Source organism: Zonotrichia albicollis, chromosome 7 (assembly GCF_047830755.1).
Source record: "Zonotrichia albicollis isolate bZonAlb1 chromosome 7, bZonAlb1.hap1, whole genome shotgun sequence".
NCBI lineage: Eukaryota > Metazoa > Chordata > Aves > Passeriformes > Passerellidae > Zonotrichia > Zonotrichia albicollis.
In genome coordinates, this window is record NC_133825.1 from 35,375,266 (window position 1) to 35,402,455 (window position 27,190).

Here is a 27,190-nt window from a genome sequence, read left to right on the forward strand (position 1 = left end):
TATGTAAATAGTAACAATTAAACCTTAGCTCATTCCTAATGAGTGCCTTTATAAAACTGTATGCCATTTGGCCTGTCACAGATCCATTTGAAATGCATTACATTTGAAAACTGATGCCTTTAAATAGGTAACTTCTCCAAAGCAGATACATAGTTTCCATTTCTTCTTGTTTGCAGCTTTAAAGGTCAGATACGGAAGTTTTCCCTAAGATATTTGAACACTGTCTGCTTTCCTTACCCTAGAATCCTATATATTCTTTCTCTATTGGCAAGAGTAACTTAGTGGAGCTACTATTGTAATTCTGTTCATGATGTTTATTCATTACTGACACTTTGAGATCACTACCCAAGGGATGATTCCAAATCACTAGAAAGCAGAACAATCTATTGATCACTACATTATGCTGGTAGTTTTTCCTTACTCCTTGGAGCAGAAGTATTACCTGGTTGGGTAGAATGAGTCAGACATTGGTTTGCTTGTTGCACATGGACAGGTTAGCATACAGTCTTCCCTGCACACAGATCTATACAAACACATACACATCAGTCAGTTTGCTAATGAGAATTTTGGGAGAATTATGGGAATTTAAATGTTTAGTATTTGTGAGTTTAAGTTTTATTTTGGGTAGTTAAATGGCATCTTGCTACAGAAAGTGTTTCCACACATTAGCACTAGAAAATGGCTGACTTGGCAGGGCCTGTGCAGGTCTCAGTTCTTGCATTGGCCACCTGACAAATTTGTTGGCCTGGGAGGTTTTACAGAGAGTTTGGCTCAGTAGCCATACAACTTGGACAATTTACATGGCTCTTCCCTGCTTTCTTCAGCCTCTTTTCTACTTCCTTCAGTTCTTTCCCTTAACTTTCCTTCTGTATGTGTCCCAGCCATGCATTCAACCTGTCTGATTTTATGAATGATATTTATAACTTCTTTAGAATTATTGTTAATATCATAAAAGCAATAAATAATTTCAAAGGATCCACAACCAAGATAATGTTCTACCAAAATACTATTTTAAATTGCATCTATAATGTAGGCTTGCTTTAGCTGGAGGAACTTTGTGGGTTTCACAGATTTTTGTTTCAAATGTGAAACACATCTTTGATATCTTTTGAACCTTAGTACTTAGGGCAAAATATCAGATTCTAAAAACAGGAATATCCCTAAGTGATCTTACATGTAAACTAGCATTAAAAAGCCTACCAAGACTAGAGCTTTACTATGCAATATTGTAAATTCTTGTTCATCTGATACCTATTTTAACAGCATAACTCAGCATTTTTTTCACATTTCAGCCACATCAACTTTTTACAGATTCTGATTTTTGCCTTTATATTTTACTATAATTCATGTAAAGTTGATTGAATCTGTGTTTCACTCTGGAATTTTAAACTTTGGAAGACACATCTGATAAGGCAAATGGTGCTTTTTAAAATGCAACAATCCAAATGCAACACCATGATTTATGTTAAATCTATGATATTTAACAATTGACTTCTTGCAGTTGAATTGGCAATGATTATGGACCGTTTATATGGAGGTGTCTGCTATGCTGGCATTGATACAGACCCAGAGCTGAAGTACCCCAAAGGTGCTGGCAGAGTGGCTTTCTCCAATCAGCAGAGCTACATTGCTGCTATCAGTGCTCGCTTTGTCCAGCTCCAACACAATGACATTGATAAACGGGTAAGTAAAACTGCATGGAGCACAGTGGTGGTTGCCAGACTGTACAGGTATTTAAAAAATCTTTATTGGAATTGTGTTGAACATTAAGTTCTGTTCTTTAAATTATATTTGTCAATTTTTTAAAAGCTTATTTAAGCATCTGAAGCAGAGTGAAAAAATACTTTAATCATCTTAAATAGCTGTTTAGTGCTAAACTCAGAAAATAGCTGAGTGTAAGCTTATTTGTCCTTGTTCTCTTTTGAATTCCGTAAGTCAAATTCCATAGCATTTCCCAGCTTCTTCCTCCTCCTTTAGATGTTTGCTCATTGTACATCAGTGACTTTTCATTTAGTGACTACTTGTGTAGCTTCTGACACTTTTGCTATTATTAGGCCATTTTCTGCCAGTAGTGTAGGCCTAGAGTTGAGGTCCTTAAAGCACAGGTTTATTGTAATTAAAATAGGTAATGCTGACCTCAAAAGTCTTCAGAATTATTTAACTAAAACCAAATGCCAAGAGATGCTTGATAGGCAGAAGGGTGAGAAATGAGATTCTTTTTTTCAGTCCATATGAAATCCCTAAAGGGCTTTTCAAATATGGAGTGAAGTTACAGTATTCACTGAAATTTGACTTGAACACATTAAAAGATAGCATTACTTAATTTCCAAAAATTTTTTTTTCCTTTAGACCTTCTGTCTTCACCTCTTGATTATACATACAAACAACACCCATGTTTTGAGGGCTCTGCATTTAGAATTATTCAAAAGGACACATGACATGGACTGCTGCTGTGTATTTTTCTGATAGGAATGGCTTGTTTTTCCTTAATCCAGTGTAAATGGTTTCTTCAGAAGTCAGTTTAACAAGTACTAGGTGTGTCTATCATGTGCAGTATGCTTATAAACCTGCACAGCTGCAAAGTTCAAACTATTTTGACTTTGTCTTTACAAATCAGAATTGTACTTTTTGTCAGTTTCAAGGAGGTCATGGAGTTATATGTCCTCAAGCAATTTGTGTATGGTGCTTTACACCATATTACATTAACTCAGACAAGGCTATTCCTAAACATTTCTTGTCCGTTAGATTCTGAAAAATCTTACAGAGAGATTGAGAAGATTACTTTTGGAGTCTTAATCACACATTGAACCCTTTGAGATTTATATATTAGCCATGCTTACTAGAGGGTACTTTCTAAGCTTTAGGCTAAAGCCACAAAAGGTCACTTGCTAGTAATTTTTTTCATCAGTCTATTCTTGTTTTCATTTGGTGGACTGATAATTGAAGTTTATTTAGTTATCTTTTTTCTATTTTAAAAATAGATTTATGCATGAGTTTGAAGAAGTATGAAGTGTCTTAATGAGTCCTTATATTTTAGTCTAATGGATTCAATCTCTGAACTACACAGCCAACTTTTAAAAATTATTTCACTAGTAACCAATGCAAGAAAAGATGAGAGAGGGAGACAGAAAGAGACTCTCTTTGAGACCTTCACAATTCATGCTTGGGAAATTTGAGTAGGTGGGGATCTAGAGCTGTGCTGGACATTGGACCTGCTTTCTTCCAATTTCATTTGAGACAGCGCTGTTTTATTTTACATGATGCTTCTAATTTTAGTGATACGGCATTTGATATGCAAAATGGCAGTTACTCAGACTGTTCCATGCAATACTAGTAGCAGGGTGTAATTAAAAAAAATAGATTGGCAGCCCAAGCTGTTCCTTAGGCAAGAAATACAACTCACTACAGAAGCTTTACTTCAAAGGAGTAACATTTATTGAAGTGTGATCAGGATAAGCTGAAGTAAATTCAGCATAAAGCTTTCTTGGAGAATGTTTCTTGTCTTTCAGCTTAGCATCTCATTCTATGTTTCTTTAAATCTCTGTGTATTTAAATATTGTTACTAGACTCAGGTTTTCCTCACAATATACAAATTGTGCTGAACTAGCAGTTGCACAGTTACAGCAAAATTATTCATAATAAATGTATACTTCAATTTTTTCTGTCTTTTCTAGTGCAGTTGACTGTACTTAAACCACTTTATAAATAGCATCAGAGAGCCATAAGAATTAGACATGCATGAACTCATGATTTCCCTGCAATGAATGAACACTCAATTTAAATGTGTAGGCACAATTCATAGGAACATATTCAAGGTCTGTAATAGCATTATTGCATCATTAATCATGCATCAGTCCTGCTGTGTTTGGCACAAATGCTTTAAGAACAAAAGGCATTCCAGCCCTAAGTTGTTTACAAATGAGTGTAGGACCAAAGTCAGCAGCTCTCCAGACTGTTTGTAATTGATGGCAAGGCCCTAGTTGGAACTACAATGAAATTTTATTGCACCTCAAGAGCGAAAAATCTTTAGATAGTGATTTTGCCCACAAAATTGAGAGTGTTTCATACAAGTGCATTTAATTTTGTTTAATTTGAATCTCTTATTAGTCTGGTCCTGCATTTTGCAAATCATGAAAAAATAGAGACCAAAAAAATATTCTGAGGGAAAAAAGCCTCTGAAACTCACTAGACCTCTGAAGTTTAGAAATATACTTTTGTTTGTTATAAGTTTTCTTCCTAAATCCTATTCTCATGGCCTGCCCGTCTTGTTACTCTATTCCGATTCCTGGAGCTTTCTCAGTGGAAAATCCTTGGAGATTTTTACTGTACTTCCATCTTAGTACTTTCCCAGACCCAACTTTTCCAAGGGATGTTGAATAATTACTAAAGCACACCCTTCTTCTTTGAGATTTTCTGACAGGTAAAGCGCATGGTATGAAAATCTAACTACCAGCCTCTTGGATTAATCCTGCATCAGCTGAAACCCTTCAGTAGAGCCAGAAAGAATTAAAATATTGGGGTTTGTGTTGTTGCTTAGCAAAACTATGAAACATTCTTACAGTTGTTTTCTTGTCCCTGGTGCAGGTGGAAGTGAAGCCATATGTGCTGGATGATCAGATGTGTGACGAATGCCAGGGCACTCGCTGTGGTGGGAAATTTGCTCCATTCTTTTGTGCCAACGTTACCTGCTTGCAGTATTACTGTGAATACTGCTGGGCCAGCATACACTCTCGTGCTGGGCGGGAGTTCCACAAACCACTGGTAAAGGAGGGAGGCGACCGGCCCCGCCACGTCCCGTTCCGCTGGAGCTGAACCCCGGCCGCAGCCAGCAAGAAGTACTGGAGTAAATAAAATTGAGTGAAAAGAGAGCGCTGCCTCAGGGCTTACTGTTCTGGAAATCTGTGCATTCGTCCTCGACTTTAATGAAGATATGGGTCTTTTATTACTATTATTATTATTTACAGTCACATTACTGAACTCAGTGTCCAGTATAATACAAACCGGCAGAGTGTAACTGTACTGATTTTGCACTTTGATTCACACAAACATCTGCTTGGTACCTTAATTTCCTACACAAGACTTGTCACTAGTGACATTATGTAGACTGCCATTCTCATCAGTCTTCATGGGCTGATGCGTATGTGATGAAGATTTTTTTATTGTAATTATAATTATTTTTATTTTTAAACTGGAGCATGCACTTATTTTCAGAAATTTAGACTTGCCCCTAGCAGATGACTTACCAAAGGTAATATTCACGAGTAGGTGGCAGATGTAGCAAAAACTTAAACAGATATTCAGCAATCATTAGTTTGGGTCATTTAGAATAGTAATAACCCTTAAAGAAAATAAGCCTTTAGTTGCTCTCGATTTTGACTTGTAAGGATGATACCTCATAAGCTGGATCAGACTTTTTTCTTTTATTTTGCTGAGGGTTTTTTTTTTTGTTTGTTTGTTCTGTTTTGTTGGGGTTTTTTGTTTTGTTCTGTTAGGTCTTTTAGTGTTATGTAAATGTATGCTGCAATAGCTTTTGCTGCTATTAAAATGGTATTACTAATACCATAATACTCTATTCAGGCTAGGGTATCAATTAAAAATGAATATGTGATTAAAATAGTGATGGCTGCTGAAAGGAGATCAGTATAGCATACAGAAAAGCTTCCAAGGAAGGTCAATATTTTTTGACTGCATGTTTACTTAATCAGGTTGCTGCATGCAATAAATTTTATATATGTCTAATATAAAACCTGCCCACAATGCACAAATTATGAATTTACGTAGGCTACAAAATGCTCAGTAACAAAAAAAATTGATTACTGACTGGAGGAAGGCATGCCTCAGTAAATGTAATGCTTCTGAAATTAGGATCAGCCCATTACAGAATGACCTATATTACAACAAATATAAAAACTAGCTGTAGGATATTCTTAAAAAAAAATTTGTGGATGGTAGATGAAGTACTTTGCGGTGCTCTGTTATATATCGTGCAATTTATTTTATATAGTAAAGTGATTATGTCTAGTACTGTGATCAAACTTAACTGTTAAAGCCTCTGTATCTGACATTAACACATTTTTGACAGTTCATAACAGGTACATAAACAGAAATGAGCTCTTAGTTACAATCTCTTTCCTAATGCTTGCATCATTTACGTAGCTGCAGACCTTGTCCAGAAAACCAAAGAGCTCATGCTGGCGTACATACACTACCGATTAGATAGTCTGTCAAATACTAACCTAGGCACATTTAAGGAAGTTAGGAAACAAAGTGGTGCTAAAGAAATGTCTGCATATTAAAGTAACATGAGATGTCTGCTCTGTGGATGTGGTGTTATCTCTCTAATCCCTGGATGTATCCTGTGAAGCTTGAATACAATTAAGACCTGCTAACACAGTGGACATTTTTTTAGCATGAACTATGGGGCTGCAGATAGCATATAAATATAAACACACTTGGTATACTAATGATTGTGAGAATGTGTACACTATTTTTTTTTTCTTTTTCCTCCTTTGTTTTTGCAGTTCTGGGGACAATCTGACTGGATATGACACCGCATAGTAGATTTAAATGTTCTGGGTTTTGTTTGTTGTGATGTCCTTCTTTGTGTCTAATTTAGTAAGTTGGTTTTCCCGATGTTTAGTTGCGAGTATTGGCTTTGAAAGGATTTTTTTCTGTTTTTGGAGAAAAAAAAAAGAAAAAATAGTTTTTTACTGGTTTAAAATGCTTATTATAATTATCCCTTTTGAAGTTACTTCTGGGCGGTTTTGTGATATTGCTTTTCCCAGCCCAGGTGTCTTTTCTGTTTTTTTTCATCTGTACAAGACATTTTGTTATGCACTACTTTTTGTATCTAGACAGTTTTCAACAGTTGGCTGATGATTTTTTTTAAAGAAAAAGGCATGCTTTCTGACTGACATGATCTTTTGCAATACCTCAATTTTGAAATATAGGAAAGAAAATGATATTTTCTAAGTAAGTTTATTCAGAAAAATATATATTAATTTAATTCTGCAAGAAAAATGATTTAACAGATGGGTAACTTTATTTTTTTCATGCTTATTTGAGTTTTTTTGAAAATGAAGAAGTTAGAGCTTTATAACTGTAATATTAAAGATCATAGCTAACCTACAGAAGTCTACCTAATTATGTGAAAGAAGTAAACCTTTTTGAAGAAATACCCCTCTTTCATGTAGAAAAATACTCCCAGAGAGAAAGAGAGCGAGAGCGAGAGAAGCTGGAAAATGTACAATATAGCATAATGTTGGATTAAATCTGAAGCAAAATCATCATAAAGAACAGGTGTAAACACAAACTCCATTTGGTGCTGAAAGTTGTGAATAGAAGGTGAAAAAATATTTTCCCTTAATTTGTATATTTATAATCAAGTGTGATTATGCACGACTGACCAGAATTGTGAGAGTTCTTCTGTTTGTATTTTTTTAAAGAGAACTTTTTTTAGTTTATTAAATTATGACATGCTCCCTTTTGTTTTGTAAATGAATGTGCCCCTGAGTTGTTAATATGTTATATTAAAAGAGGGTCCTTCAAAAAAAGTTATTTTTTAAAATATGGAGTTCTGAACTGCAACTTGACTAAGAAGCCCCTGGGTACAACAGGTCCTATTGTGGCCTTTTCTGATGTGAGACTTGAACTAGTCGATTTTTTTGAAGGCTAACCTAACCTCGACTATTTGTTGTTATGTGCAATACTGTTTGTACTGTTTGTATAAAAAAAAAGAAAAATGAAAAGAAAAAAGGCATAAATCTTTATTGCAGATTTATTTTCATTGCAGACTTTAGACATTGTGATTCACTAAAATCATTTTTCTACTGTCAAATATGTACCTTTTCTTCATGCTGGTATTTTTTCAATAGTAATGTAGCCTTTGTACTGAGACAAATTTTCATTGTTATTTTTAGAAAGATTTTTTGCTAAGAAAAAAATTAAACATATTTACATATTTTTCATTTTTATTTCGTATTTTCTTTAAGGAGTGCTTTCTCAACCATTAATATAGTTGTTTCTGGGAGAGACTTTCATATCTGGTCAATGTCATTAATATTATTTTGTATTTTTACTTGGAATAAATTAATTTTATGATGCTGATTCTTTAAAAGTTTATTTTTTTCATTTTCAGTTATTTTTGAAGCTAAAATCTTTGTAATATTGTTACTAAAGTGTCTAGTTTTTTGAAATGCAAAGCTTTATGTATTAACTTGCTGATGTGGTTTACAATAGTGTGGCAATGATGAAAATGGTTGGTTATGTAAAGTGATTGGAAAATTGTAACAAAGAATTGGGCAATAAAATGACAGAATGAAGCAGAAAAAACGTGATATTTTGAAAAGCCTTTTCCTTTATCAAAATGATTTAGGGAGATAATAGGGATGTCACAGTACCAGTTCGCTGTCTAGATTTATACACCACCAGTGTTGATGAAATACTATTGCCGTTATAAGGAACTAAATCTATTGAACAATGGGTTTTTGACCCTGCCCATTCAGCATAACTCTTCATTACTTTTCTTGTCATTAACTCAATAAACTCTCTTTTCAATAGCCTTAGAGTGAACCTCCTAAGAGATATATTCTTCATTGTATTTTGCCACCGTGTTATTTATTTACCGAAATTGCCCCTTTCCTGCACGAGTCCTCTCTGCATGTGTTTCTCAGTGGCAGCGTGGAGCAGAATGTCGGTGCCCACAGCACTTCCTAACCCAGCCACCCCACGTGGGTGCCAGCTGCCAAGTTAATGGCAAACACTCTCTGTCCATCCCCTGGTAGCAATGAGTAACTCATATTGCCACCACGTCTGAACATCCGTTCAGCTTCTTTGTCTTTCTCCGTCCTTCTCTGCCTCTCTTGTGTCTTTGTCCTTTTTTTCTTTTGTATTGGCGATACCAAGGGCCAGTATCAAAACGCTTGTCACCTCCATTTCCATCACCTTTGTTTCCCTATGCAGCCAGAAGAAACCCCTTCCTGAAGCCAGTGACTCTGTTCTGGCACCTGAAACAATCCAGACTAAGACTGGTGTTGCGTAAACAGGGCATACAATGACTTTCTCTAGACAAAACTCTCGCTTCCACAAGTTGCTGATGACCTTTTAGAGTTACCTTCTGCTCGAGTGTTAGAGTGGCTCGTCCGTGACTTGTGGGAAGAAATGTGCCCAGAGTTGGTCTATTGTGTATCCTCTGTGTGTTCAGTTCTGTAAGTAATGTATAGACTAGATCAAATAGTGAAGTAAAATTTAGACTCAAATTAGGTACTACTGGTTGGAATGTACACAAATTGCAAACAAAGGAGATTAAGGAATGAAGAGGGAATAAAAAATTCCTGCTAAGTGGTACAAAGTTTATGCTTATATTTCTGCCGACATGCTTGTATTTTATAGCCTGCTAGCAAGGCATGGGCTAAAACAAATTGTATTGCAAATATGCAGTTAGCAAATAACTTTGCTGATTTCACTATCTGTTAGAGTAGTAAAAAAAAAAAAAAAAAGAAAAAAAAGAAAAAAAAGGCGCTTAACTGGGAAAAGCTCCCATGTTAATATTTCAGTATTGTGACATCTCTACTTGCAAGGTATGAGTGAAAGATTAGTCACAGATTTGTAGAAATGTCTCTTTTGTTTAATCTGGCTTGTATGTAGTTGCTTTTATGCTGGTTTGTATGATGTCAGCTAAACCCTTTTTCTTTTCCTTCCTTTCTTTTTTTTAAACAGACAAACTTCTTAATCTCTGCTGCTATAGTGTTCTATCATACCACGGAGTATTTTATATTCATGTTAGTGACTACTCTATACCCCAAATGGGTAGCTGGTCAGAAATCACATTGGTCACATAAGTCTGACACACTCAAATTTACATGACAAAAAGATCATCAGTAAGTAGAAAACCAGGGTGCTAACAAGAGATAATTTTTGCTCTTTTTTCTTTCCTGGATGTAGTTCTGTTGGGGTATAAAGTATTAGATATTTGTAATTTTACTGTCAAACTAATGGACATAACTTTTAGAGCATTCACAGCTAAGATCTCTGTACTTGTTTTTCAACTAATTTTAAATGTACTGTATCTTTTATTACATGTTCTCTTAGATTGTTTTTGCTAGTAATTCTAACAAGGCTTCTTCCTTTTTGGCTTGGACTAATGCTTGTATGGAACTGCAGTACTGTGACTAAACATGGAGCTCAATGCTGCTATTGCTTACAACTGCTTAAACTTTGTAGTTTGAACTTTATTTTTTTCTGTAATAACTTATTAAATATAGTTGTATGAAGTACTGATATTTGTCATCCTTTGCACATGCTAAGGAAATCCTGGGATATGCATTGTGGGAATGTAAACTAGATACAAAACCCCCAAATCTTGTACTGGAAAAGGTTAAGCAAAGACACACCTTACATGCACACACACTGTCTTTTCTGGTTATTTTATAATGCAAGTATATGGTCCAATTATCTCTTCTCTCTAAAATAAAAAGCCACCTTAAAGAGGTATTTATTATGCTAAACTGAATATAAATACAAAAATATATATAATGGAAATATTTCTGGGGATGTAGAATGAAGTGACTTGAGAAAAGGAACTGTTCCAAGTCCATCTGGACAAAAATCAGTCTGATTTTAGCCCCTCCTAAATTAAAGAAAACAGTTGTGGGAAGAAGTGCAGCTCCTTTGAACCTTCTAATCCTCGGTCCTCCTCTTTTTGATAAAGTCAGCCATGCTGCTGGCAAGGTACACTGATACTGCCAACTCCCTTCTCCAGCTGATAACAGCAGTTACCTCAGCCTTTGCCTGCACTTAAAAAAGGCTGCAGTAACTTAATTTAAACCAGTGCACTTTACAAAAGGCTGCACGGCTTCTTTTGCTTCTGCTTGGTATGTGTTATTTTGGCAAACATAAACTGAACTAAAATAGTCACCTATGTGACTGTGAAAGTGTACAAAGCTCATTTAGACACGCTCCCAAGAGAACATTTTTGCACTCAAGGCACCAAAGCAACGTGTTCCCCCTCACACAGACCTGCAGAAAAGCTGAAGCTTAGCTCTTAAAAACCATAATCTGCTTTCCTCTGTTTAGCAAAAGATAAACAGCATGAGCACACAGGCAGAATTGCTGCAGTCTCTCCCAGGGATGAACCAAGAAATGGGTTTTAAAACAAGAAACCTCTGTAACCTGTTTTCACAAAAATGAAAACAAGTTTACAAGGTACTTGCAAAACCCTTCTAGCACACAATTCAGTTCTGAACACAGGATGAATTTGAATGCACCAGCTGCACACACAGATGATGCCTGTTCAAATGAATCCTCTCTCTCCCCTGGGGCAAGCAAGTTTTTGCAGTTTATTTTGGGTGACAAACTGCTCATACAGCAGTTAGAGAAGGAAACATGATGAAGGTCCAGAAATCTCCTGTTTTCCTGTTTTTGAAGGAGAAATAAACTATCAGCAAGTATAAAGTCATATGGCAGGTCCTTGGCAACAGCTGGACAGAATTTGTGCTGTCCCACCCAGAGCACAGCAGCTTCCCAGTGTGTCTGTGCCTGCATTACCTGAGTACTGTGGGAGGCACCTGGGGCTAAATCAGTAAAGCCAGGTCTCCATTTAGGAGCTTGAGTGATGTTTATTTGCTACCAACTTCCTAAAATCCCCCCTTGAGCTGCTGCCCTAGCATGTTGTGAACAGGAATATATAAACCTGCTTGTGTCATAATACTTCACAATTGTTCAATAACCCAAGATCTACTTAGATTCTCAGGGTATTCCCCTGCATTTCTTTTCACCTGCAGGCCTAAATACAGAAAGCACTTGCAAATGTATTTATCATGTTTCACATACTGGAGAACAGAGGTGTATTTCTCCTTCTCTATCCAATAGTCTGAGTGGTCAAAACACTTGGGAATATCTTTATTTTTTACTATTTTCTTTTTCAAAATTTTCTCCACTATTGAGCAAGAACTGAACCTATTTAGTCATGGTCGTGGCAACTACTCTTAACATGTGATATGTATTTTGCTCTCTACCAAGTGAAGAAGAATGGTCTCTGGAAGAGCACAAGCATCACCATTAAGGTAAAAAAATGAAAGCGCTTGTTCATAAAATTATATGTAACAAGATTGTGCCCTCTGATACACCTTGACTTCCTTGCCAGTTTCAACATGTATCCACTGAAATGTCAGCCTGAAAAAGAGACAGAACTCATATGCAAAATAATTTTGCAAAACACTGTCAAAAGTTATGGCAAAGATATATGATCTCATCTCATCTGTCCTCCAAAATCTCTGCCTTTCAGAATTACAAAACACCCTCTAATCTCATTGTCAAATACAGAACATGGTCAGAGTCAAATAACAACCATGAAATTCTAGAAGATGGGCAAAATCTTGTTTACAATGAATCTAATTCCTCCAGCTGTGCCTTGTGCATACTGTTGTACTCAGGGCCCACAGAATGCCAGCACAGACACATTGCCAGAAATGCCCTGCTGAGCAATCTGCCTCTGCCTTTCTTACCTCTGACTGGACCTGCATGCTACCATTGTAAATGGGCACATTTCAGTCACTCTGGCTGAATTAAGCAAAGTATTTGAGGATTTCATTGAATTCAGAAACAGGACAGAAACCAGAACCAACAACTCCCTCCCAAGTGGGTGTCCAAGCCTTTCAGTTAGTAAATCATTCCTATGTTCCACCCTCTTAGTCCAGAGAAACTTGATTTGTTTTATATAAATTGGAACAACAGAAAGCAAAAGCTTTACTCCCGTCACAGGCAGCATAATGCAAGTAAGCACTGCTGTTGTAAGTATAAAACACTCTGTGTGATAAACCACCCTGAAAAGAAACTAAATTAGGCCATGCTAAAGCACCTTGAGTAGCTCTGCCTCACATTTACTTACAGGTGCCTAACTCAAGGACAAGGATTATGCTGTGGCCACCCCAAGCTAAACAATTAGACACAGTGATGCTCAAATTCAACATCACCAGCTTAATTTGGAGATTCAGCTTTGAGACCTTGACTTGTTTTTCTTTTTCTCAGTTCAGATTTTTAAAAAAGCACATTAGGTGCTTAGGTTGTCCTATTCAAACATGCTAAATATTGATGCCAGACAACAGCAGAAAATACATATTCCAACAAGCACAGAGAAAAAATTACCTGCCACACAAAGGAAAATTACTCTGAAGTGTTGAAGTGCTGAAGACCTGCACTCTGTGAGGCAAAACATAAAATAATTGATAATGCAATCACACTCCTTGCATCCCTCCATGCCCCTCACCCCAATCCTACAAAGGACAAAAAAAGAAAATCCAGAAATAGAATGTTTAAGCACTTTTCTGTCAAGAGAGTTTAAAGGCAGAGAAGTACCATTATGGCCATGTAATGAAAGAACCACCCTCAGAGCAGGATCAGATATAAACATGACAAACTGTAACAGTCTTTTGCTAATGTTTTGTTCTGGAAAAATCCATCAGATACCAGGAAACTTCAGTGCTAAAATTCCTTCAGTAAAACTATTTCAATCACTGCCCTGAAAAAAAAGTTTATATAGACTATGCAGCCAGAAGGCCAGAAAAAATCCTGGTCATGAGGAGATATGACTTACTGTGGCTGGAAATCTGGAAATCACTATTATATAACCCAGAACTTCTGTAATTAACTCCCTGCTGTGTAATGGCTCTTGACATCTAATCCTCAATGAAACGGGGAGTTGTATTAGACAAAGGAAAACAAACACTAAGATATGTGATACCTTCTGCATTTGTCAGACTATTCTTACACAACATATTAGATAACTCTTAAATTTACCTTCATCCTGTGAGTCTTAGCTCCACTGAACAGAGCCTGTAGAGTGTAGGGTACATCTATAAACCAAGAGGAAAAGCAAAAAAGTGTGGGGATGAACTTCTTCTGCAGCTTAGATTTTCATTAACACAGTAGCTGTGACACACAAAGGACTCTTCACACAAGCACCGCTCAGTCTGCCTTTGACAGAGCAACTGCAGCCCTCAGCTGAAGATGTCTGCCACTGCCCTTAAATAGGACAACCACTTTTGTTTGGAAAGGGATCTTAAGGACCATAATTTCTATCTTGTGTTTGATTTCTTGTTTCTGAACGACATATGAGGGCAGATAGGTGACAATGGCCTTTCCACTGAGGAGTGATGCCAGAAATAGGACAACACTACATGACATTCTCCTTTTACTCTTTTAACTACTACTCAAGCTTATGCTCTCCTAACCTAGTTTTGAGTAGAATTTAGAACTATATTTATAGCAGCTTTTCCACTCTGGAAACTGCCTTCACTTGCAGAAAGGATGTACTCTAGTAATTAAGTTGTGTATTATAAGATGCAGTATTGCCCCTGAGCAAAACAGATTGGGCTAAGCCTGCCCACTTTTGATCCCAATTTCCTAATTATTATGGATCACCCGCTTCACTTGTGTTTCTGTCAAGTGTGAAGAGTTCTTGGGGATTGGTTGTATCAGTTCTTTTCACGAGGAAATTAAGCTGCATTCAAAATGCTGCAGGAGGTAACACAGAGTCAGCAAGTTGCAGTGCCCTTCTCTCAGACAGTCCTCTTAAATCATGCTCTGAAGGAGGGATGTAACAGAAATAGCATTAACCAGAAGTGAACACTTCATATCAAATACTCAAGCTGAATCTTTGCCCAATTTCCAAACCAATTCCAAATGCGCTATCAGATTAGGAATTGGGGGGGGAGTGAGTTGCCATCCATTTTGTGACTCTTGCAGAAACTGTGAGGACAACTCGTTGGCCCCAGGAAATGGAGTCAGTGGAGTCACTCAGCTGCAATATGCAAATTCTGAAAACTTGGTTCTCTCAGCTTCCTAAAGCTCAGGCTGTACAGCTGAGCCAGAGCCATGTGACTGTGAGTGTGCCCAGCTCTTGCTAAAATGGGTTCTCCCTGGCTATCTCCAGCACACATACTGTTCCCACAGGCTGAGCCTGTCATCACCAGCTGTGCCACCTGCTTGGGCTCCTGGGGCCCTTCTGCAGCTCCTCCTATTACCCAGCCTTTCACTTGTAACAGCCTCACCCTGGCACTGGGACAAGGCAACTGGGGAAGATGCTGGTTCTCTCTAGATCTAAAGAACATGATATCCCTTCTGAGGCTTTGGAAGGTGCTGACATCACCCCTCTGTCAGCTCCACCTCTCCCCACGAGCACAGACATGCTCTAGACCCTTACACATACCTCTCCTCAGATCATCCTTGCTCTGAGTACGAACAGAAGCCTCAAGAGCACAGCTGAGGAAGGGACAGAGCAAAACCTCACTGGGCTCTCTGATGCAACCCACCGAGCTGCATGCTCCCATTTATTCTAGAGTAGACAGGAAAATGTGTCATAAACTGAATCCCAATTCTTGCTGCTTTGCTTGGAGATATTTGGGGTGCATCTGGGAACAGCTGTGGATTTGCTGACTGTAGTTCTGTCAGTACAGCTGACAGAAGCCCCCAGCTACTTGTAGCTTTTCCATCTGGAGGAAGAGCTGAAGATGAGGAAGTCAGCCAGGATGTAGTGAGGAGGGTGGTGTCCAAGGTGCTCATTTAGCTAGACCAACTCTGATGTGAAGTTACACACTTAGCTGTAAATGGGGAAAAAAAAGCTTTCCAGGGAAATCTGCTTTTGTCACTCTCCCATCTTGACCTGGGTCAGGCTGGACAGGCTCTGCTCTTCAAGGGGGAGATATGTTTAAAAAGGAAGAGAAAGGAGTACACTATAGGGCAGAACTGTCTTCCTATTATAGGCCCATTCTTCCACGGCCAAAGGAGAAATGGCTGATGGCCTGCAGACATTTCTTAGTACATGAGAATAATAATTAAAAAAAAAGATGCAAAAAATCACTCCCCAAAAGAAAGAAGAAACTCCCTCACTCATACAGGTTATGGTGCAATACAGTGAAGGATCCATTTTTAAAAAAATCAGGACAAGGAATAGCACCTTAGATTTAAATATTACTTACTTACAGATGTCCCAAACAGTCCTTCCTCTCCCTTAATATTTAGGCTGCTGTATATTCTCCCCACTGCCATGAACAATATTATTTCACATACAGCATGGAGCTGATATAGCTTCATGTACCAGTTCAAAGAGGCTTACACATTTCTCTCCCAATCCTGGTGCAAAACCAATTCCATTTCCAATGCATCTTCTGGCTCCTGCACTGCCCTACTTCTAAACTTTGTGGAACAAGCACCCAACTTTGTAGAAGTGTGTGTAAAATTTTTGCCAGTTTTCTGGGTTACACTTTCATTCAACCTAAATAACAAGTCTCAGCTTCAGCAACCCACATTGTATGGCCTCTCAAGTAAACCATCCTATGTTTATTCCCATCAAGGTCTCTGTCCAATGCATAAATGACAGAGTCTCACAGGATAGAAGCTAAAGCAGATTTTCTGTCTGTGCTGACAGAGCAAAGCAGGCTACCAGTTTTCTACCGCGAGAGAGTAAAGCAGAAACGTTGTTAAATTTGGAGGAAGACTCCTGGGAGCCAAGGTTTGAACAGCTATAGAAGCCAGAAATTCCCCAGTCAGCAATGCACTTTTAAAGACAAGCCTGACTGTCTGGAATTACTTATGTGCTTAAAATTACATGGGCACTGAAGTAATTGCCAAACTGGGGCCGACAGATATGTCTGACATGGTGAGCCAAAACATTCCCTACCCCAGTATGTCCCAATGTTCCTGCTCTTGGACCTGCACAAAGACCTGTGCCATTAATATGTAACTGAAGCCCTTGACTGAAAGGCTAGGAAGGACCTATTGCTAAACATTAAACTAGACATTTGTCCACCTGGACAAAGTTCATATGCATGTATGTGCAGCTCATCAAAGCCAGATGTAAGCTGTAAAGACAAATGGGCTGGCCAGCAATCCTCTCAGATTTTCTGGACAGCTGTGTGTGTGCTTTCAAAATGTACTCTGATGACACCCAGGACAAGCAGATCCCAAACCCAACTTCTGAATGAGGTCATGAACCTTGGACTGAAGGAAATTCCTCTGGTTTGTTATCTGTTGAGCTTTTCATCTGCATTTGCTCCCGGCTGATGTAAGGACACCTCATCAAAATGGTTTGTAAGAATATCACATACATTGCTCTGAGCGCCTGCCACATCATTCAGAGCTGTTCATTTCCATTTGTGGCCCTTAGATGAGAGAGTTGTTAATTCAGCAGTTCATTTCAGAGAAAAACTAATATCTGCCCCTTTTCATGTCAGGTGGGGAGCTGAAAATTCAGGGTTGGCAGATCAAGCAGACAGACTGCAGGCAGAGATTGCACACAGAGTCAGGATGTTCTCTGGCATGATCCTGTTTACGAACAGCGAACATGAATTCCTTCTTCTGTCAGTACAGAAGAACTATATGAAATAGGGACAATATCTGAGGTCACAGCTGCAAATGCCTTTGAAGGTGAAATTGTTGGTGTGGAAAAACCTTTAGTACTGTCTTAATCAAATTTCACTGTAGGGCCAAACAGAAAAAATTAAAAAATGATGTAATTAAAAATTGAAGTCCAAAACTGTTCCTGAAAATTCCTACTCAGCTGCTGCATAACCTTGAAGCTGTCTGAACACTCTGGCTGACTTAGTTGCCTAAAGGTGTATCTGCACAGACCCAGAACTACCTGCCTTGGCAAAGCAGAGTAGGTCACTATATAATAGCTGCCTGAAAAGTACCAAAATCCAAAGAGCAAGTGCTTTTGCAGGCCTGCATTGTTTCCCACCACCAAGCCTCCACCTTTTCTCACAATTCATAAGAAAGCTTCAGTTGCAATGATATATTAAAGAAGAAGGAAAAAAAAATAGTTGACTGCAAGGTCACACAGGTGTGAGTCCCACGTGACAATCCCACATGCTACAGAAGGGCAAGGTGTCAGGTGTACTGCTGTCCACACCAATTCCTCTTGGCTGCTCCTGGCGAAGTGGCACTGCCAAGGCTGAAAGCAGTAACTGCCCTTAACACTGGGCAGGTTCACAATTCCCCAGTCAACCAACCAACCACCAACCAACCACCAACCAACCAACCACCAACCAACCAACCAACAACCAACAACCAACCAACAACCAACCAACAACCAACCAACCAACCACCAACCAACCAGCATCCAGCAGTCTATAAAGATGTACCTGCCCTACTGGGTCTCTGAGATATTATTAGCTGCCCCTATATGGACTGCAGGTAAGTGAATTATGAGCCTGCCTTGAGGATCAGCAGATCTAGTGACCTGGTGTTATTTCTTAAAAAAACTTGCAATTACTAGGAATGCTTGTTACTGAACTAGAAGGCAAACTAGAATAGTCCACCATGATGATACCAACAGAGTATCTGAACCTGGACCACTCCCATGACAGAAATATTTTCTCTGATTACAGAGGACATTCTGGTAGTCACAAATCTTCTGAGGGAAAACCCACAGACCACAATTTTTCTGTTGTATCTGTGGACTAATTAGTGCCACTTCCTATGTTTAAAGTGCCTTGTACAGGAGAAGTGGGGCGAAGCAAACTGTATATACTCTACCCATATTTAAATGTGCCCTTCTATGATTACATCAGTCACTCTGTTTATTAAAGTGTTTGAGGGGGGACTTCCTTTAGCTTTTAAAACAAAGAAATTAAAGGCCAGAGTAATTGCAACAGTAACTGTCTTTGCAGGTACTCCCCATCATGGCCTGGCACTAACTCAGTGAGAAGGAATTTCTGACTGCACTTATTTCCCACACCTGTGCCACCAGGGCTGACTTCATCTAATCAGTGCACGTTCATTTGCTGTGTCTTCTGCTGCTGATCATGGTTAAGAAGTTTCCACTCCCTGGACACTTAATCCTGCTTCTCTGACAGAGTTCCAGCTATCTCAGCTCTTATCTATCTAATTACTACAGAATGCAATCTCACTCTACAAAAAACTCAAGTTGGAAAAAATAATTAATAAAGTAGATCAGCTGGTAGAACTGACATGACAAGAACTTCGGGAGAAGCAAAAGTCACAAAATGAAGTCAGACCAAGCATCTCTTAAGCAACTTAATTTGCCCCTCTTACTGAGCCCAAAGACCAACTGTGCTTCAAAGGAAGAGCAGAATTTTATGGCAGAGTTTATATGTTGCCTTGCTCTTTATGCTGACTGGACTTTCAGGTGCTGTTGTGATAAAAATAATAGGACAAAAAAAGAATGAATGGAAAATTTATATAATTCTTCAAAGGAAAGCCTATTTTGATTTGATTTGTTTGTTTTAGAGCCTAAATATTACCACACTGCAACCCTGTGCCCCTCAAGGCACTTGATGGTGAAGTTTTATAAGCAATCACAGCTGTCTGTGTAGGACAAGGAGTTCTTCAATTTTCACTAAACCACTTCCAGGCTTTGGGTGCTAGTGAGACATGCAGGTATCAAGCTAATTTGATTTTCAGCCAAACACAATTTAACCACTCACATTCCAGCTCCTTCAGACTCAGCTGCAACTCTGAAAGCATCTTGAACATTTAGAATGTTTGCAAAAATTTGCAGTCTCCTCCTTTCCAAGAGAATACTCATCAGCAGATAGGGTAGAGCACCAAAGATTCCTCTTTCTCAGGCCTGATTATGACTTTCCATTCAAAGTCAGTATAGTTAATTATCTTTGAAAGTATTTATGTTTCATCAGTGTCTAAAGGTCTCAAAGCAAAGCAAAGCTTTGTTAGGCCTGGCATTACAAAAGGCAGAGAGAGTGAGATTATGTCCTGAAGTGCTTTCAGTCTAAGCACAAAAAACAAAATGAGCACGTAAAAGTAACCAAAGAAAGTAACCAAAAAGAAATAACTTGTCTGAGATCTTACAGACAGTCAGGAATGCACTAGTGTCAGCTGTAATACTCAATAAAGCCAGTCCTTTTCCCAAAAGAAAAACTAATTATTGTGATGATATTTTTCTGCCTCCATCTCCATTGAAGAGAACACATATTGGTATAATTTAATTTCTATACTTAACAACTACAAGGATATAAGGAGCTTTAATTGCTGGTTCCTTCTCACTGTGTAAAGAACTGAAGTTGAAAGTCTGATCCCTCTTTGAAAGGACTCTGTTGGGTAGAGAGGTTATGAACATTTCACTGGCTCTCTATCCCCAGCACTGGATTTTATTAGGTCAACATTTCAAAGGCACGGCTGTGATGTCCAATAAGGCCTGGCAGTATTCAAACAAAACTTGTACACAGAAAAGCACAATACAAGAAGTTGTTTCTCAGCAATATCCCATTACATACACATTTCCAACTGAGACTGAGCTAGTCAAAACCTATTCAATGCACTTAGGTTAACTCTACAAACCCCTTTGGATTGCAAATCAGATGGGCAGAAACTGGAAGAAAAGGTTTGCTCAGACATTAGGAACCACTCAGGAAGACAAGTTGACAACAGTTCTGACTCAGTCTGGCTCAGTTTCTGTTAGGCAGGTTAAAATGTATTGTTTGTACCAAATAAAGCATGAATAACAGCTCTGCCTTTGTGTGCCTCTTGCACCTCACTGCTGCTGGAGCTGCAGGAGACACTGCCCCCCACCCAGGACACTCACAGAAACTCCACCTGCAGCTTCCTCCTGTGGATTTCCTGCTGGGGCAAGGCTGGGCTCAGCGATGCAGGGCACTCTTCAGGCAGCTCAGTCTCACTAAGTCCTAGAGTCAGTATGCTGAGATTGTTTCTAATTTCAAGTTGTTCTGATCTAACCTCTCTTTTTTAGAAGTTATAACAAAGTGGTGCTCTCATTAACATATTTGATTAATTACTCTAAAGGATTCAACCCTGTGTTAACCTTTTTGCTCAGCTTTATTCTTGGAAGAAGAGCTAACAAGGCTGATTTCCTCATGCTCTAAGAGTGCATTATCATTCCTTTGGCCCACTGAGCAGCATGCTATCATCTTTTTGAAACAACAGGGATATTCTTTACACTGAAAAGAAGATTAATAGAAAATTGTGTGATGGGATGTAATCTGGGGAAAACAAAATCCCTTCTCTTTGTTTTTTTTCTGTATCCCCTGAAGAGTCAGGAGAATGTTTTTCATGTAGCTGTAGGTAAGTAGCAATTACATTACCAGGACTTTTTTTGCATTTTAGCCAAAGGAAGTTTTGCTTTAACATGCATAAAATGAACAGTCTGTGATGCAGAGATACAACCACTCTCCCTCTCTTCCATAGGGAAGCACATAAAACCCAGACTAGAGTGAGCAGCCTGATATCCTTACACATTCACATTCCATACTCCCCATGATACTTCAGATTGTGGAAAAGTTTCAGGGTGAAAGGAATCCCACAGAAATCCACTCATATCCTAGCATGTTGCAGGCCTTTACACCAACATCACTGAACAATCACTCTTGTCCATAAAAATGGAAATAGGATTGGGACTGCCATTTCCCCCTGGTGCTCCAGCTGTGCTCTAAAAGAAAAGGACAGCAGCTGGTATTTGTGCTCTGTTATGCAACCAGGATGAGGAACATTATTCCTGAAACCAAATCCTTTGGTTTAGACATGACAAAAACACCAAACTGCTCAGAAAGGAAGTTACAGGATATGAGAAAGCTGCAACTAAAAGCATAGAAATACCACACCTGTCACAGTGAGGGACCTCTGCTGGCATTTCCTCAGGTGAGGTTATTCACAGGTCTGGAGTTTTGGCCTCATCTTTAGCCAAAGGGCAAGATACAGACCTGGAGTCCTGAACATCACTGCTCCTGAGCATGTGTTCTCACTACCACAGTTAATTCAGAAGCACTTCAAATTAGAACTAACTTAGTTACCCACTGTAACTCCCAGTGAACTCAAGTTTTTTACTGTGGTTCCTTTAATTTCAAGAAGCTGTGGACTCCAGGTACTGAGGTGCTCCTGCACCCTGGGGTGTGTCCCTCTGCCTGTGTGACTGTTCCTGGGGCTAGAGCAGGTGACTGCACTGCTGCAGAGCCCTGCCCTCCACCCCCCTGCAGGACAGCAAGATGGCTGCTGGACCATCTAATGCTGCAAAAAACTGCACCAGCTGCACCTCAACACATCTCCTTCCAGCATGTAAAGCCTCAGAGTTTCTAGCTTCCAAAGTTTTGCTTTAACAGTATTCACCTCCTTAATCCTTTCCCCCCTAGCTGCGTTTCAGAAACTCAGGTGGCAAGAACGCACCACTCAGCAATGCAGGATGTCTCCAGCAGTAACAAATGGACACTTTGGAAAACATAATTGCTGGGTTGGGGTTTTCAACACATCTCTGAAAACATAATCTCTTATAATTTGAGTCCTGACTATGCTACCACCTACTAACACACAGAAAGGCTCACTGAAGTGGAACTGCTCTTTAGTCTCACCATGATTAACACCTGCCACAGGAGATGTAAATTCCCTAGCAGCTGTGAGCTAGGATTAGAACAAGGTTGGGGTTTTTGTGAGTTTGGGTTGTGTTTTTTCTTTCAATGATGAGGAAAAATAAAGAGCTTTAAGAGACATAGTTTCTCTTTTCCCAGTTTTCTCTTTGCCTATTTCTCAAACACAAGAGATTTTTTCCCCCTTTCAGAATTTGCTTTGGAAACTTTAAATGCTGATGGGGAAACTTGTTGCAATAATTTTTAGAGCAACCTTCCTTCCTATACTTCAAGTCCCCTACCAAATTTATTCTACCTTAACTACCTGCATCACTAGGTACTTCCTAAAATACAATTTACAGTTCATGAAACATTTTCTGCACATCTGCAGAGAACAGGCTGATTACATGGTCCCACCACCTTTTTGCAACTCAGCAACTGACCTGGATGAAACACCTTCTCTCTTGACATCAGGTTTCCAAGCAGCCAATGGCAATTCCCCAACAATTACCAGTCATCCATGGCAAGCAAAGAGATAGGACTCAGAACTGCAACTCCCAAATATTTATGGGAATGTTTCTTGCTCCTCTCACCCCCCTGTAAATTAGAATGGGCACATTTACACAAAAGCATTGAATTTCTAGCTATAATTCTAGTTTTTATAAGGTCAGTTAAATTTGAAATAGTGATGCCTAACATTTTTGTTATTTTATGAACTGCTTTACTTTAATGTCTGAATCTGGTGGGGGCATGGGTTGAGGTATGTGGAAATAGCATCATTTTATGTCTGTGTTGTAAAGAAAACTTGTATCCAGATTAAAAACCACTATTCTAGTGAAAATTTTAAGGTATTGAGTTGTTGCAGAGACAGATCTTGATGCTTTGCAGTTATTTTGAATTCCTCTGAGTGCTGATATACAAAAGTTAATGATATACAAAGCAAGAATGCATCTGAAGTCTCTCAGTATGCAAGAGATCTACGATTGTGTCCTTAGCTTCAAAAAATCCTAATTAGCAACCGGTCCAATCTTTTAATGAGTCTGTAACATCCTTTAACTCTGAAGCAACATGCCATTCAGATTGCGTTTCCTATTTTAATGTGAGCTAAATTAAGGTTTAACTTTTACTCATCTCCTAACTTTCTCAGCTGTGAATAATCCTCACAGCTCAGTGATTTGGCTGGTATTTGTTACCTGGGACATGCTGCTTAATTGCTACTACCTGTCCTGACAAGCCCTCCGACTGAGACAGCTGACAAATGCCTAAAAACAAAATGAAAGGGGAAAACAGCAACAAATCCTCCTCATCTTGACTGGGTGGTGTGAAAATGGGGTTACCTCATCAGCCTTTGTAATTTTCAGGGATTAATTAAAGGATAATGTTTGCTGCAGAGGAGTTTATGAGGCAATAAATAGCTTTTGCGGCTGATTAAGTGCCAAAGCAAAGCTGATAAAGGCATCTAATAATTGCAAAAGCCATTTAGTGCCTTGAATACATCTCTCACGGATGCAAATCTTACTCTGTGACAGATCAGCAGCAGACTAACGAAACGGAGAGGGGCCCTCCTTTCCTTCAGAGACCTCGGGTGGATAACTAGAAAAGCCCACAAGGTGTCCAACTCGGCCCAAACCCGGGCTGATCCTCACCTGGCAGGAATCCACGAAGCCGCAGCTGAGGCCGTCGGTTGTGCTGCTCTGAACGCCCCAACAGCGCAAAGGCCTCGCCGGGCCCCGCCTTGCCGGGCCCTGCACAGCCCCAGCCTTGCCCCGGGGTCTGGGGAGAAGGCTGGTTTCTGGGGCTCACAATGGCAAACCCGGGGTCTGGGGAGAGGGCTGGTTTCTGGGGCTCACAATGGCAAACCCGGGGTCTGGGGAGAGGGCTGGTTTCTGGGCTCACAATGGCAAACCCGGGAGCGGGCTGAAATGGGAAGACGGGGAGTTTGAGGCCGGCTTGCACTGGGCAGCCGCCATCAGTGGGAGCCCTGAGGGTGGAGGGCGCAGCGGGGATCCCGCACTGCGCCCGCCCCGCGGCCATCGGGGCCTCACGGGCGCTGAGGAGCCGTTCCTCCATCCCTTCCCCCGTGAGGGCCATGGCAGGAGGCCGAGGAGCAGAGTGGTGGTTCTGAGGCCCTTTCTTCTGTTATGCCATTTGGAGAGTGAGGGACAGCGAGGGCATGAAGGCAACGCCCCTAGTCTGGGTATTAGGACAAGGTTCTTCCCAGAGGGTGGCTGGGCACTGGAACAGGCTCTCCAGGGAAGAGGTCACAGCACCAGCCCTGACAGAGTTCAGGAGCTCTTTGGACAATGCCTTCAGGAGCACAGTGTGGCTCTCAGGGCAGTCCTGGGCAAGGCCAGGAGTTGGACTCGCTGAGCCTTGTGGGTCCCTTTCAGTCGGGGATATTCTGTGGTTTCATGACTCTGTGAAGGCAGCGCTGGCCGCCACATCCCACGGCCCGTGTTGGGCCTCAGCTCGTGTGGAAGGGTTGTTGTTTCTCTCTAGGTTTCTGTGCAGGTGCAAGAAGCTGTGGGGTGTTTGTAGCCATCTGCCACTTAAACTTATCAGAACTCTGAGTCTGGCTGGTTTGTTTTCTCCTTTGGGGTGGCACAGCAGGCTCCTGTGGTGGTGGTTGGAGCTACTTTTCCTGCTTAAGTGGGGAGGGGATGAGGCGGCACACACCAGGCTCCCAGTGGTAAGGCATTCTAATCTCTTCCACAGCAGTACTTCGGTGGCTTTGCCAGCTGTGACCACATCTAAATTGGAGGCAAAAATACTGCACAGTGGGAAACTGAGAGAAATAAACCAAACAGAGCCAGGGAAAATAGGCTGATGGCAAGTGCATCCCATGTCCCTTCCTCCTGCTTTACTTTTCCTGCCCCTACACGGCCCATGTAAACTGTCATGGGTTTTGGTGTTTTTTCACTCTCCTTGCTTTGTTTGCTGCCTTGCTCTTCAGCTGATAAATAATAGGCACAGCCAAAGAGTGATGCAACTTCTAACTGTGAGAACACAGAGTTCTGCATTTTATAAACAATAATTAACTACTGCTGACTGTGTCAGCTGTGAGAAGCCTGAAATGCTGATCACATCTTGCAGCTCTCACCAGGGCAGCAAAGAAAGCAGAAGTACCAACTTTGAATTCTGCCATGTTGTCCTTTCCAGCTTGTAAATGAACTGATGATTTAACTGATATGATGCCTAAGTGGGTGAACTTTAAAATAGTCATAAATGAAGACAGACACTGGTGGGCTGGCACTTACCGTGGGTTTTCTTATTCTGCATGATTCCTTCCTCTGCCATCTCCTGAAAACACATTCTCTTGAATATGAGCATGGGCTACATTTTGACTTTATGCTCAAGAAGTGAACTTTGCCTGTGTTTATATGAATCCAAATGTGTCCAAATGAACATGAAATAGCACCTGAGTACATAAAGTTTAGTTGACAAGTTTGATTCAGTTTGATTGTTGTGCTTTGTGAGTGATAATAATTGCAAATTAGAGGCCAAGAATGAACAGTTACAAGTGTCCCAGAAGTTTTATAATCTGGACTGTGTGGAAGCAAGGACAGCATGGAGAAATAGATCAGAATACAGTGCAGCATTTTCCTAAAGGCACACACTTGTTTTGGTAATGCAAAGTTAAAGGTCAGTTTTGCTGTTAGGTGAGGCAGCTCTGATTCAGAAGAAAGGCAGGAATTGGAAAGTGTAATTTTCTCGGAGTCGATGCATTTTTAATGTCTTCCCTCTCTGGCTACAGCAGAGACCATGACAAATTCAACTGACTTTTTTCAAGCTCTGTTGTTGCAAAAGCAGATTTTAACATCTGCGTTAGCTCTTCCCTTGGCTTACCATTACAGATTTCTACTTGAAGGCTTTATTTCTCAGATGCTGGGCTGTGATTGATAATTAAATCCCTGTAAGTGCAGTATGAGTCACGAGAAACAGGGTCAGAATACAGAAATGTGTATCTGGAGAGCACAGTATTTACTCAGAGAGAGCTAACATTGAAACAGCAGCAAAAGGCACACAAGTTAACCACATGAAGCGCCTGGGCCGCTACACTGAGCACTATTCCCTTTTCTCAATGGAGTATCTAAGCACCCAGCCTGCATAAACTGTGAAATGTAATTACCCTGACATATGGGAAAACTCTGGCAGGCACAGCCTTGGCATGGGCAGCACACATAGTCCTGCAAAGGCCCCTGGAACCGGAGTGCATTGGAGACATGGCCAGCATGTTCCGATAGCTCAGCTGTTTCTGAGCCTCTCACTGAACTGCAGAGAAGTTCCCTTTGCTGCATCCCTGGAACAGCCATTTGGCAGGATGCAGTGTATCCTTCCTTTCTCCCTCTTCCTGCAGCTTTTGCACCTGAGGCTGAATTTATGGGTTTGAAGTTTCTGCTCTCTGGATCAACGTCCTTGCCTCATCTGAAAAGGGAAAATGAGCAGTAAATGTTTTCTTTTAGTATGTGGAATACCTTTTACAACTTAGCAAATCCTGGTCTGAATTTTACTTTAAAAGAAAATACTGAAGGTCATTATCTGAAAGAGTTTGTGATTGTTGATTACTTTGTAAATTGTCAAACCCCCAATTCCAAGTTAGCTCCCCACATGACTGAGCTAAGAAAGCAGAACAAGTCTTGAACACATGACTTTTAAAGGTTTGACAGCCTTAAGGAAGAATAGCCTAACAAAGTTCCTAAACCCTCATGTGCTGGTTTGTGCAGATGGAAGGCTGGTGTGTACAACTTGAGATGTACCCACCAGCAAGTTGCAAGTTTGGATCCCAGTGTCTACAACAAGTTAATAAAAATGTCTTAACCTTGGCAAAGGACAACTTTCTCTCTTGTCTTCTTGCCTATCTACTG

At 40.0% G+C, this 27,190-nt stretch overlaps 1 protein-coding gene across 11 annotated transcripts in view; it reads left to right on the forward strand.

Moving 5' to 3' along the window:
* The window catches only part of CPEB3 (cytoplasmic polyadenylation element binding protein 3), a 79,056-nt gene extending 68,781 nt beyond the window's left edge, over positions 1 to 10,275 (forward strand). For all 11 annotated transcript variants that reach the window (XM_014275595.3, XM_014275599.3, XM_026799705.2 and 8 more), the window contains 2 exons: positions 1,502 to 1,683; positions 4,585 to 10,275. In XM_014275595.3, the coding sequence (XP_014131070.1) occupies positions 1,502 to 1,683; positions 4,585 to 4,812 (410 nt within the window). In that variant the 3' untranslated portion in view covers positions 4,813 to 10,275. The remainder of the gene's footprint in view (positions 1 to 1,501; positions 1,684 to 4,584) is intronic.
* The last annotated feature ends 16,915 nt before the right edge of the window (positions 10,276 to 27,190 follow it).